The sequence below is a fragment of the Lactuca saligna genome, chromosome 7, assembly GCF_052625555.1.
Source record: "Lactuca saligna cultivar CGN05327 chromosome 7, ASM5262555v1, whole genome shotgun sequence".
In the NCBI taxonomy this organism is placed as follows: domain Eukaryota; kingdom Viridiplantae; phylum Streptophyta; class Magnoliopsida; order Asterales; family Asteraceae; genus Lactuca; species Lactuca saligna.
Genome location: NC_136423.1, coordinates 4,726,470 through 4,738,996, shown reverse-complemented (window position 1 = coordinate 4,738,996; position 12,527 = coordinate 4,726,470). Strand labels below are relative to the sequence as shown.

At 32.1% G+C, this 12,527-nt stretch overlaps 1 protein-coding gene across 1 annotated transcript; it reads right to left on the bottom strand.

Annotated features, from left to right (window-relative positions):
- Window positions 1–8,937: 8,937 nt before the first annotated feature.
- LOC145006076 (denosine deaminases acting on tRNA) lies at window positions 8,938–12,084 on the bottom strand. The gene is made up of 11 exons (XM_078965170.1): window positions 11,880–12,084; window positions 11,562–11,682; window positions 11,309–11,442; window positions 10,670–10,804; window positions 10,477–10,590; window positions 10,209–10,375; window positions 9,978–10,054; window positions 9,782–9,901; window positions 9,606–9,690; window positions 9,411–9,536; window positions 8,938–9,098 (listed from the first exon to the last, which is right to left on the bottom strand). Exons 1-10 carry the CDS (start codon window positions 12,028–12,030, stop codon window positions 9,423–9,425), a joined length of 1,218 nt encoding a protein of 405 aa, XP_078821296.1. The 5' UTR covers window positions 12,031–12,084; the 3' UTR covers window positions 8,938–9,098; window positions 9,411–9,422.
- Window positions 12,085–12,527: the final 443 nt, after the last annotated feature.

Genomic DNA, 12,527 nt, shown 5'->3' with positions numbered 1-12,527 from the left:
TGCCAACGAGGGAGCTTTCTCTGTCCATATATCATGAGATGTTTTGGCAACCTTCTTAGTCGGGACTAGATTAAGGATATGGGCGGCAGTCTCTAAGTCATACCCCCAAAATGAGATAGGTAACGATGCCTGACTCATCATGGAACGAACCATGTCCAACAAGGTTCGATTGCGCCTCATAGCCACACCATTCAATTGTGGTGTCCTAGGTGGCGTCAATTGTGAAACAATTCTGCATTCCTTAAGGTAGTCGTGGAATTCAAGACTAAGGTACTCACCACCTAGATCGGATCGGAGCATCTTAAATTTCCTTCCCAACTGATTCTCTATTTCTTGCTTAAACTCTTTGAACTTTTCAAAAGTTTCTGACTTGTGCTTGATTAAGTAGATATACCCATATTTTCTATAATCATCGGTAAAAGTCATGTACAAGCGGTTCGCATACCTTGTGGCAAAGCTGAAGGGCCCACATACATCGGTATATATGATAGCCAATAGACCCTCACCCCTTGCACAAGTACCAGTGAAGGGTGACTTGGTCATCTTTCCAAGTAAACAAGACTCGCATGTGTCATCGTCCCTAAGGTCGAATGACTCCAACACTCCATCCTTTTGTAGTTTGGCTATGCGCTTCTTGTTGACATGTCCAAGACGACAATGCCACAAGCATGCTTTATCTAAACCATTATAAGAATCGATATGCAACACATCATTTCCTAAGTTGTCTACAACCATCACAGTTTCATATATACGATTACAAGGTAATGCTTCAAAATAGAAAGTACCATTAAAGAAAGCATTAATAGAACCATTTTCATTATTAAACGAAAATCTAAAACCTTGTCTATACAAACCATGAAAAGAAATAATGTTTCGTGTCATTTTTGACGAATAGCAGTAATTATTCAAATATAGACCTAACCCACTACTAAGAACTAAAGAGTAAACTCCAATCTTGGTGACAAGCGACGCTTTCCTATTCCCCATGATCAAGTTTATCTTCCCATGCTCCGCATCCCTACTTCTTTTTAGACCTTGCAAATCAGAACAAATGTGAAAACCACATCCTGTGTCGAGGAACCAAGACATATCATGTGATGAGTTATTAGATTGAATAGTATAAATACCTGCGAAGGATGACTTTATCTTTCCATCCTTGATATCTTGCAGATACTTCAGGCAGCTTCGTTTCCAATGCTCTTTCTCATGGCAGTAGTAGCACTCTGCTTCCTTCGGGTTGGAAGAGGGAGCAACAAGATCAGCTTTGGTTCCACTAAAAGAGGTACCATCATGATACTTTCCCTTGTGGCTCTTAGAAGGAGCCTTCCTCTTCTTTCCATTTCCTTACCCAATCACCAAGACAGGGGCAACAATAGTAGGAGTAGATGCAATAGATTTTCCTTTCAGACTACTCTCAGCAGTCCTTAGCAGGCCTTGAAGCTTGCTTAGAGTGATCTCCTCCTTGTTCATGTGGTAGGTCATACGAAACTGGTCATAGCAAGGAGGTAAGGAATGTATAAATAATATTTATAGCCAGCTCCTCATCGAAGTTAACATTTAACTTCAGCAAGCGGTCCACGTATCTCTGCATTTTCTACAGGTGGGTCGTGATGGACTGTACATACCTCATGTTGGTAGTGATCATCGAGGCGATGATCTCATACCTCTCCTTCCTAGCACTTTGATGGTACCTTTCCATCAAATCTTGGTGCATCTCATAGGGGTAGTAGTCCTCGTAGGACTTTTGGAGTTCCACAATCATTGTTGTGAGCATGATGCAATGAACTTTCGTAGCATCTCGCTTATGAGTTTCGTAAGCAACGATTTCTTTGGGAGTGGCAGTGTTCACATTTAACTCTATCAACTCCTTGTCGAGAACATACTCTTTGTCCTCGTGACGGGTGACCATGCGAATGTTTCAGATCCAATCATTGAAGTTGGACCCATCAAATATCACCCTCCCACACAAGTTTACGAGTGAGAATGGGTCGGAAGGGGTCGAACCATAAGCGTTGTTGTTGTTCGAGGTAGACATCTGAAAAAAAAAAAAAGAACAAAGTTTAGATTAGATAAGAATCCCTAATTTAACACCCAAATGAGAAACGAAAAGTATTTAAGTTTTAAACGAGTTGAAATTCCTAGATCTTTTAAGATTCATTGAAATTTTCAAAGGCATGTTAAAATCTCGATATGTCCTTCAAGTTTGTGATTGAGATACCGAGGATCACAAACAATGTGTGAATAACCATGCAAATGTACTTGGTACTCTCAATGTCATTTACCACCTAATTAATGTGTCGGTTAGCCACACACGTTCCATTGATCTATGGTAAACATCGAGCTACCCTTTGCCACCTTTGCTAGCCCCAAATTAGTGTGACGGTTATCCACGCACGCTTCACTAACGACTTGGCAGGGTGCAAAGTGTAATTTCATGGAATATCATCATTTCACATTTTTCCTATAGTAACTAAGATTGGGAATTTTATAAAAAACATTTAGCTACTTTATTAATTATTATACTTTTAATGAGGAATTAGTTGCCCTATCCTGCCCGTTCGGCTAACGACCATCCACCAATCAAGGAAGAGTGTGGGTGAGAGTGGAGACCCATTAAACTGTCATTTTATAGGCAGCAACCTTATACCCCATTTATAGATCGGCTTCGTGAATGAGGTTTACTAACGATAAGACTAACTTAATCTTATACATATATAATTATTAGTCTTATAATATTATAATAGTATAAGGGTTGAATTTTAAACTTGTAAAACTCTAGGGTTTGGATTTTAAATATTTCAAAATTAAAACTTTTAATTAAAATTTAAATCCTAAAACTTGAGGGCAAGTTTTGAAACTTTTCAAAACATCTTTTAGATCAAATTTGAAAAATAGTTAATTAATCATATTATTAATATTTATCACATAATTTGACCTAATCTATTTACTTGACAAGATAATTCAAATCAAAATACAAATAATTAATATTTATCATATAAAACAAGTAATTATCTTATTTATGACAGTTATCTTTGAATTGTATTAGGATAATCCATACCATATTGTAAAAATCGGATTTTAACAGCATAAAACGTTTTGGGTAATTATCCTAATTCGATTTCAGTCAAAATCCCGAAAAAAATCAGCCCTCGGACTCGCCGAGTCATAGACTAGACTCGTTGAGTTCATCTGTCAAGGTGCAAATTTCTCGACTTTTCAAGCTATGAATGATTAAACAATGCATCAAATACAAAAGAAAAACAATCTAAACTCTGATACCACTGTTGGGTTATGAGTAATACATCAATCTTATGGTGTACATGCAAACCCTAATGCTTGGATCTAGTTTTTCTAGTTTGTACATGCAATAATTATCCAATGCTTACAAACCCTAATCTAGCATACAACAAAATCGAAATCTACATCTAATGAAGAGTTAAGATAATACCTTTGATTGCAGCTTCAAGATCCTTAAGCTTTTGAGAAACCTAGCACCTCAAATGCGATACCTCTAATAAATCACAAACACCAAAACAAGTTGGATGATCTTGGAGAGAGGGGAAGGGCTCAAAATCAGATCTATGATCTCTAGGGTTCAAGTGGTAGGCGAAATAGTGAAGCCTAGGGTCCTTTATATAGGTAAGGAATTAGGGTTTCAGTCAAAGTCCTCATCCGGTGCTTAGGCTCTAAGCAACCCACAAGAACCTTCCAGAATCAAGCCCTTGGATGAAATCTTATGGGCTATCCATAATGATTTCGTCCACCCTATCTTTAGGGTTCCTTATCCTACTTTGCAATTATCATATAATTACAATATCATTCCCCTTAGTTTAATTAATCTCTTTTGCCCACAAAATTAATTCTTAATTAATTTTTGACCAATACTAATTAAACAAATATGATTTCTCCTTTAATATATATTATTCATATAATATATTAATAAATCATAATAACCTCTTTCTCCATTATTCATCAAGTCAAGTTGCTTTGGTGAAGGCAACCCAAAATGATAATTACCAAAAACATAAATCAGATATTCACATCAATATATTTATTAAATATAGTACTTGATTCGGTGAAGACTACCGGATCAAGTACATATCAAATATAGTTATGGGTTTAGACATTAATCTAACAATATTGCATGGTACAAAATCATAATTTTATCAAATATCTATACACATAGAACGTAGATCAGATATTCACAACTATATATATATATATATATATATATATATATATATATATATATATATATATATATATATATATATATATATATATATATATATATATATATATATATATTAATTTTAACTAATCATTATAAACTTATAAATAAAACTTATGTCTTTGTAAATTAATATTTTTTTGTAAATTTTTAATTAATCATTACGATTTAAAATTATCAATAATAAAAAAAAAAAATCAACCGTGATTTCACGGGTTTAAACCTAACTAAATATATTGTAAGTGTATATAAGGCGAATATAATAATCTCATAGCCTAACTTGAACTAAATGAAGCCAGTAAGAAGGAATTCGAGGTCAATTTGTTTATTAGTTTTTCCATGATCCAATAAATAATTAGATAAATTATAAACAAATTGAAATTAGTGCAATGGGGAAGGGTTTAGAACAATAATAAATTATGTAACTGAGTTTATTTTAATAATTTGACTTTTTCATGATAACTTATTAGATTTGAGTAAACTCTTAAATTAATAAAGATGATAACATAATTAGGAAATACTTAGATACTATCAAACACTTTATCATAACTTTAAGCAGGATAAATACATACAAAGATATCTCTATCGATATGTATTATTACAACCAAAGAAAGATGTCATCTTAATCAGAGATACTTCAATATCATATGATTGTAAACCATGATTTCTAATTTCTATAAATAATGTACACTTTTATTCCTTTTTTACTAAGGGATTTTCTAATATGTGCTTAAGGACACATATAACAAGTATTAATTAATCACAATTATTATCATAATTAAATAAGGGCACATATAAGAAGTATTAATTAATCACAATTATTACTATAATTAAATATGAAATGCATTAATTATAGAGATCATTAATGAATTTTATATTTAATTATGGTAATATTTCTTATAATTAATGTGTTTAACATTTAATTATGGTAATAATTATGATTAATTAATACTTCTTATATGTGCCTTTAGGGCACATATTAGAAAATCCCTTTTACTAATATGCCCCAACTCAAGGTTAATTCCCAATAATTAATCATAAGATAATTCCTATGCGGCCTATTGAAGCTGAACAAAAACTTAATTTTTATTGGTGGGAGAATTGACTCGAGTCGCGGTGGCTACTCCAGGGCTACAAAGTCAATGACTTTGAAAACAAGAACTACGATATCCCTTCTATTAAATGAAAATAATTTTGAAACATATTATTCTCTCATTAACTTGGATATATGTCATTTTTTGATATTTTTGAATAATTGTTTTATCCATTTGTCATTTTTTTTTTAATATTTTCTTAACACATCATATTTACACATCAATTAATAATTGTTTTAATTCAAAATAATCAATAAATTACAATATTAGTATTCATATAGTATTTAATATGTTTCATTTTAAATTAAAATTTTAAATTTTAAATTTCAAATCTAAAATTTTAAATTTAAATAAAATTTTATTTAAACTTTTATATTTAATTTTTTGTTTTATGAAACTCGTATAACATATTGGTCTCACACTTAGTTTATAGAATAAATCACAGCCTAAGTCCATGTGGTTTACCGGTTATAATAGTTTTGGTTCTATTTTTGGAAAAATAGCACCACTAGTCCCTATGAATGGTGTTGGTAAAAGAATACCCTTCTACGTTGCTTCCACCATCCACCACCACACCATCACCATCAATTAACTCTACACTTGCTGCCACCACCCTCGCATTTAATTCAGATTAAATACACACAAATTAATTTCTAGATCAAAAGGTTAAAAAAGATGCACTTATTGTGTCTTTTAGGAACCTCTCCTAAAACAGTGGAGATAAGATTTGATTTACTGTAGCATCCTCTTACGAAAAAGAAGTCGGGTTTTTTGAAGTAGAAGATTGTTTAGGTTTTGAGATGATAAGAATAGGGTTGTTGCCGTTTGATGTTTCTTTGACTTCTTTTTCATCAAATGTGACGATTATCTCTTTTGTAGCACCAACATCTAATTTCATAAAGTCTCCTTCGGCGAGAAAGCAAAGTTCGGAATCCATTCACGATTCTTGACCATGTGATAAGTAACTGAACCTAGAATTTAAGAAGTTGATTGGTCAGAGCTTTGCATTTCACAGACGTTGTTATAGAGTTATTTGATGGAGGTGTCGATGTGGTTGGGACTGTCAATGGATAAATTCACTCTCATAGCTGAGTATCATCAATGGGCTTCTCGGTGATGAGTAGTCGACAAGCTCTTTGTGTGGGACATATCCTCCAGTTGATATTTTATCGCCAGTCAAATTTGAGGTCGAATTGTCGGCGACAATTTCAAACATTTTGAATAATTTTGATTTGAATTACACAGTGTTAATCCCACAAAAGCAAATGATTGAGCACACGGTGCGCACAAGAATATGACAATAGATAGCACTAGTAATGGAAGCAATCAAAAATCATGGAAAAAAAATAAAAAATAAAATAAAATTATGGTCATTTTTGTTGTTTTTTTACATGGGTATTAACTTTGATTAATAGGGTTTACGATCTCATAGACCAAATTTGTTACCCAGACCCTCTATAAAGACGAGTGGTGTTACTTTTAGAAAAATATAGGATTAAAATTGTTATAAACGGTAAACCACATAGATCGAGACTATAATTTAGTCATATTTGTATTTGTGTCATCTCATTTGAGGTATAATATTATAAAAATATATAATTATTTAAATTTAAGCTACTGATGTAAAACAACACTTAACTACTAGTGAACATAGCTTAAATGAATTAAATACATATTAAAGAATATAATAATGATTTTTAAGTACAAGTTGCCAAAACCAATAGATACAAATCATACAGTAAACCCAAATATTTGAAATTGGGAATAAACTAGAAAAAAATATTTGTTGCATATTTAATATTAAATAAATATTTTATTTAGTATACATGTTCATACATAAGTCGAAGGTTGGGTCTTCTTTAGACTAATGATAATGATAATATCACACATGGTTGTCAAACTCGCGATTCTGATCGTATGATCGTACGATCTTATGATCGTCGGATTGTAAACGGATCGTATTTGGGATATGATCGTAAGATTGTAGATAGGATCGCAGGATTGGGATCCAATCCGATCCTACCCTCCTTTGATTTTTTTTTTCCAAATGAATTTTTTTACCATTTTATGTCTTTTACCCTTTACTAATTTACCGTTTATTATTTGTGTTTGTGACTTATTATTAATATTTTGAAGTATTTATAACTTTTGAAAGAAAACTTAAATGTAAATATTTTTTTATGTTTTAAAATTATAAATTAAAATTATGTTTTATTTTCTAGGATCTTACAATCCCGATCCCGATCATATGATCTCGATCCTGCAAACCCAAAAACAATCCTACTTAAAATTTCAATCTTTGACACCCTTCATATAACAAATACAAATTTGATTTTATTGTTTTTTATTATGAAAAAGATAGCAAATGGGGTAATAGTCAAAAACCTCATTCATTTTGTACTCTTAAGTCTTTAGTCTACATGGCTTCTTTTTCCAACGCCTTTTTTACACTAATCAAAATCAACTCTACAATTAATACTTTCTATTGTCATTTTCTTGTATATCAAATTAAATTTGATTTCATTAGAGAATAAACCTTTAGTCAAAAACAAATTTTCTTTTTGGTTTACACCTTTTTTTACAAAATCCCTGATACAAATAAATCAAATGATATAGGATTGAAAAAAGAATCCGAATTCCTATTGGAAAGTCTATTTTTATATGGACTGAAGTTGGTTATATGTATTTGTTTTCTTGTTATATCTATCAAAATACTATATTACTCCCCTTATATTCCTTGTAGAAACCTACTCTATCCAAAAGCTATTATCGGATGAATCCAAATATTTAACTTTTAATACATAAATAACAAGTTATTTATGCTATTATTGACCGAGGGTGCTTAAACGATCCTGGTTCACTGACTCATAAAAGTGACCCAATCTCTCAAGCTAAACCGAAACAACTAAAAATTAAAGGATTGTGCTAGATTTTTAACATATTTAATTAAATGTGCCAATTTGTTTAACCTATTTAATTTAAATTATTTGGGTTACGAATAAAATGTTCAACCTAAATAAACCCATTTAATTATAATATTTATTCTTATTTTATAATTAGTTTAATATTAATATTTATTTATTTTATATTTAATAAATAAATATAAAACCCTTATCCTAAAACTTTGCCCTTGTACTTTTAAAATTCAATTGACTAATCTAATTTCCATTCTTTACTCGTAAACTTAATCCGAATGTGAAAGTGAAGTTGCTTAAAGTAAATTGAGTCGCTTAAAAGTTAGACATATCCAATGTTATTTAATAATTCATTTGTATTGGTAGTTTTTTGTTTTTTTTAAATAGGTGCAGTTTTTCATTTAGTTCTTAAAATAACCTAACACGAGTTCAAAAAATTTAACAAGTTGGGTTGGGATTTAAAAAAAAAAAAAAAAAAAAAAAAAAAAAAAAAAAAAAGAGAGAGAGAGAGAAGAGAGAGTCACCTTCAACTCATTTTTTTAACAGATTGGATTGAAGTTCTTAACCTGTTTAATTAAACAGATTGAGTTGGATTGGGTTAAGACTTCTGATCCGATTAATTAAACAGATCAACTTAAACCCAACCCAACGTGACCCATTGGCACAGCTAGCTGACTCACCTCATAAAAGTTCATGATAAACCAATTTAGCATCTAAAATAAATTGCAAGGTATTCTTTTAACAAAGTAGATATTACAACAGCTTTAAATTACATGCAAAATGAAATTTCAAAAAGAATAAAACTAAAATACGAAATGGCAAAGAAAACGCCTTGGAAAACAATGGCAGCCCAGGCCCCTACAATACAAGATGTGGAATTCCATGGTCAAAGTTACGACCATTTCAACATGTCTATATACACTTTCTAATAATACAAGTCTAACTAATCCATAAAGTATATATATTAAATTCACTCCATTCCAATGGAAAAAAAAAAACACCCATAAGTTCATTTTTAAATCACGTGTGAGTTGATTTTAAAAATCAACATTTGTAGAGTTTAGCAAAACTGGTTTTGATTTTTTTGGATTTTTTAGGGTTTAAATAATTAGTGGTGGTAAATGTAAAATTAACTGATTATCTTATTCAGACAAAGAAAATAAAAAATACCTGAAGTTCAACTTATTGTCCCATAAGAACGGGAGGCTCAAACTGTAATGGCTTCACAAGCCAATTGCTAAACTGTGGGCTTTCTTTAAATACTTTCAAGGCTGAATTATATTCATTGGCCCTCTCCTGCCAATAAATAAATAAATAATGAGCTACAAATTATCGACTAGGGCTATTTATCATGTTCTGTATTACCTTTAGTCTCTGGTAAGAAGTTTCACTCAATGAAGAATTGGGTAAACTTCGACTCAGTGACAAGAATGACTCCAACATTCTCTTCCTGTGAATTTTTTAAATAAATAAATAAAAAAAGGTTAGACAAGTAAATGGAAATGACAGTTTTACCCTTGATTAAACTTGTGTTAGCTTACTTGCATAAAGTTGATTCTGAAGAGGGGTGCATGGCACCTTTTCCAGATGTCCCCTGCTTCCGACCAGTGGTTCCAAGAATGACTTCATGAAGGCCCGACTTATTCCAGCTTATTGAATATCTGTAAAGTCAATCTTCACGTAAGTTTAACTAAAATGACACTTTTACCCTCGATTAAAAAAGCAAGCAAATCTTACCCGCATGTTAAAGTGGATGCAGCAGTTTCAGCATGGCGAAACACCTCGAGGGGTACCGAAGCTACCGAAAACAACGGCTGCCACGTAACAAAAAAGGAACATCAATATTTAGATGGAAATAAACAGTATTAGAGAGAGAGAGAGAGAGAGAGAGAGAGAGAGAGAGAGAGAGAGAGAGAAATTATTAATTATTAATGTAGAAATAAAAGGGTTATCAAAGCACCTTACAACCTTATTCACTTTAAATGGACTTGTTAGTTTCTTTGATAATGGTAATACTCTATCACTCAACGCCCTTGTCAACTGCTCTTCTACTTCCTTATCAGAACAATTTCGAGATTGCCCCACAGTTATTGATGATATGTAAACTGGCTGTAGAAAGTGAGAAAGTAAAGCCCCTGCAATAATAGGTAACTGAATAAACCGTATGAATATAACTAAATGACCATTTTACCCTTACATTAACATTCGGGTATAGTAAAAGAGTAAAAGGTTCAACCTTGGACACCAACAACATTCCAACGGGAAATTTTATCAGAACAGCTCACTGATAAAGTTGCATCACCACGCCCAGGTTTCCTTTGAACAGTGCCAATCACATGAGAACAGTCACCTAAAAGACAAGAATTGCATGAGTCATAACATGAAATAACTTCAAAACATAAAGAGATAAGAAATATAGAATTAATTGCCATTGTTCTTCATGGATGACTCCAAGAATTCCTCCATAAGATCATTCAGTTTGGTTGTTGAGGATATTGAACACCCTTCTTTTATCGAACTATTCAAGCAAGGAAAAAGCTGTGAATTGAGGGAGGCATCTCCACCTACAAGTTGAGCACATATGAGAATGATTGAAACAGTGATTTCGTTTTCAAAGGGCAAAATGGAAGAAATAGCAATGTAGTTTTCTAACTTTTTCATCTTATAACATTGTGCTTGCTTTTTCTCTTTTTACAGCATTTCACTTTCAAACATTACCAATTCTAGCAAATGGGTAAACTATTAATTTGAATTACGATGAGTCAATGACATGGCACGAGTTAATAGGCTCTTAATGCAGCGTCTTTGCCTACATAGGATGTACACGTGTACTATACTGATGACATGTCATCACAATTCAAATCAGCAGGTTATGCATTGCTATAATGGGTAACTTTTTCAAAGTGTAATGCTCTAATAGAAAAACAATCTGTAAGTATAATGTTGTAATGAGAAAAAAAAAAAAAAAAAAAAAAAAAGTAGACTACTATAATAGGGAAAAACTAGAAACTACATTTTTGTTTCTAGCATGTTTCCTGAATTGTGAAAAGGCAGAGTCTTGAACTTACAAGGCAACTGTGATATGTATAAATGCAATTGCCAACCGGGTCTCATCTTGTATTTACCACTGCCAAAACCACCTGACTCAAAAATGGAGTCTGGCAACTGCATGCTACTCTTTTGAATCTCAGAATAGAAGTACCTGAAAAACAAGTCATTTATAGGGGGGAAATACATTGCCATTTGTCTAATTAGTGTTCACAACTTTATGCTACTGAAAACACAGAATAGAGATGTGAAAATACAAACAAATTGACAGACCTAAGTAAAGCTCTTCTAGCTACAATCTCAGCATGAGAATCATTCAAAACGTCACCATGAACACTAAGACGCGAACGCCCAATGCACTTAGTTCCTGTCCCCAATGCAACCACTTTCAATTCTGCAAATTTCAAAATGCATCAATTCAACCACAAAGGCGATACGGCAATTCCCCAAAACTTCGTATTTCAAGTGAATTATCCACTTATCTCACTCGTAATGCGAGGTAATTGATCAAATAAACATCGTAAAAGTAAAATTAAATGATGTGCAGATGAATTTTGAGTTTCCGAGAGAACTGAGGAGTAGAAGTAAGACCTTGGGAGGGGGAAGAAGTGAGGAATGCGGCCAAGACGGTGACTTCACGACCCTGAGGTTTTCCTTTCTTAGGGAGACGGTTATATGCTGAGAAAACCGTCTGCGAAACCTTCTCTCCCCATTGTTTCTTCTCCGGCGAGGGTGAACTCATTGGCGCTCAGGGGAGATGGAGGGAAATGAAGGGCAATGGAGTGGATAATTGTTGATAGAGTTCGAAGAATCTTATATATTGAGAGTGAATTACAAAACTCTTCATGTTTTGTCCTTCAAAAAATAGTTTCGCATATATAGTCCTTTAATAAAATCTTTTCTTTCAATTAAATCATACACATGGTCTTTGTTAAAGAAAACTAAAGTGTACATGACTCTACCATTGGGTTAAATTGTTTGAATATCTTATTATTCATCACAATTGTTTTCAGAGAAATTAAATTGTTTAAATATCTTATTATTCATCACAATTGTTTTCAGAAAATTATTACCTATATAAAATGATGACAACCATTGTATTTTGATAATATTAATTATATTTTAATACACGTGTTATTATTTCAAATTGATAGAAATATAAGTAAGAAGAAAAGTATGATGATATTTAATTTCTCATGTTTTCAAATATAAAAATAAGACACAAGCTATATATATAGT

Bases quoted from the DNA above. Each gene is read 5' to 3' on its own strand.
- LOC145006076 (XM_078965170.1), bottom strand. From the start codon at position 12,030: ATGAGTTCACCCTCGCCGGAGAAGAAACAATGGGGAGAGAAGGTTTCG. The intron at 9,691-9,781 runs GTAAGCTAACAC...AAAAATTCACAG, and splicing joins TCAGAATCAACTTTATGCAA to GAAGAGAATGTTGGAGTCAT. The intron at 9,537-9,605 runs GTAATACAGAAC...ATTTATTGGCAG, and splicing joins CTTCTTACCAGAGACTAAAG to GAGAGGGCCAATGAATATAA.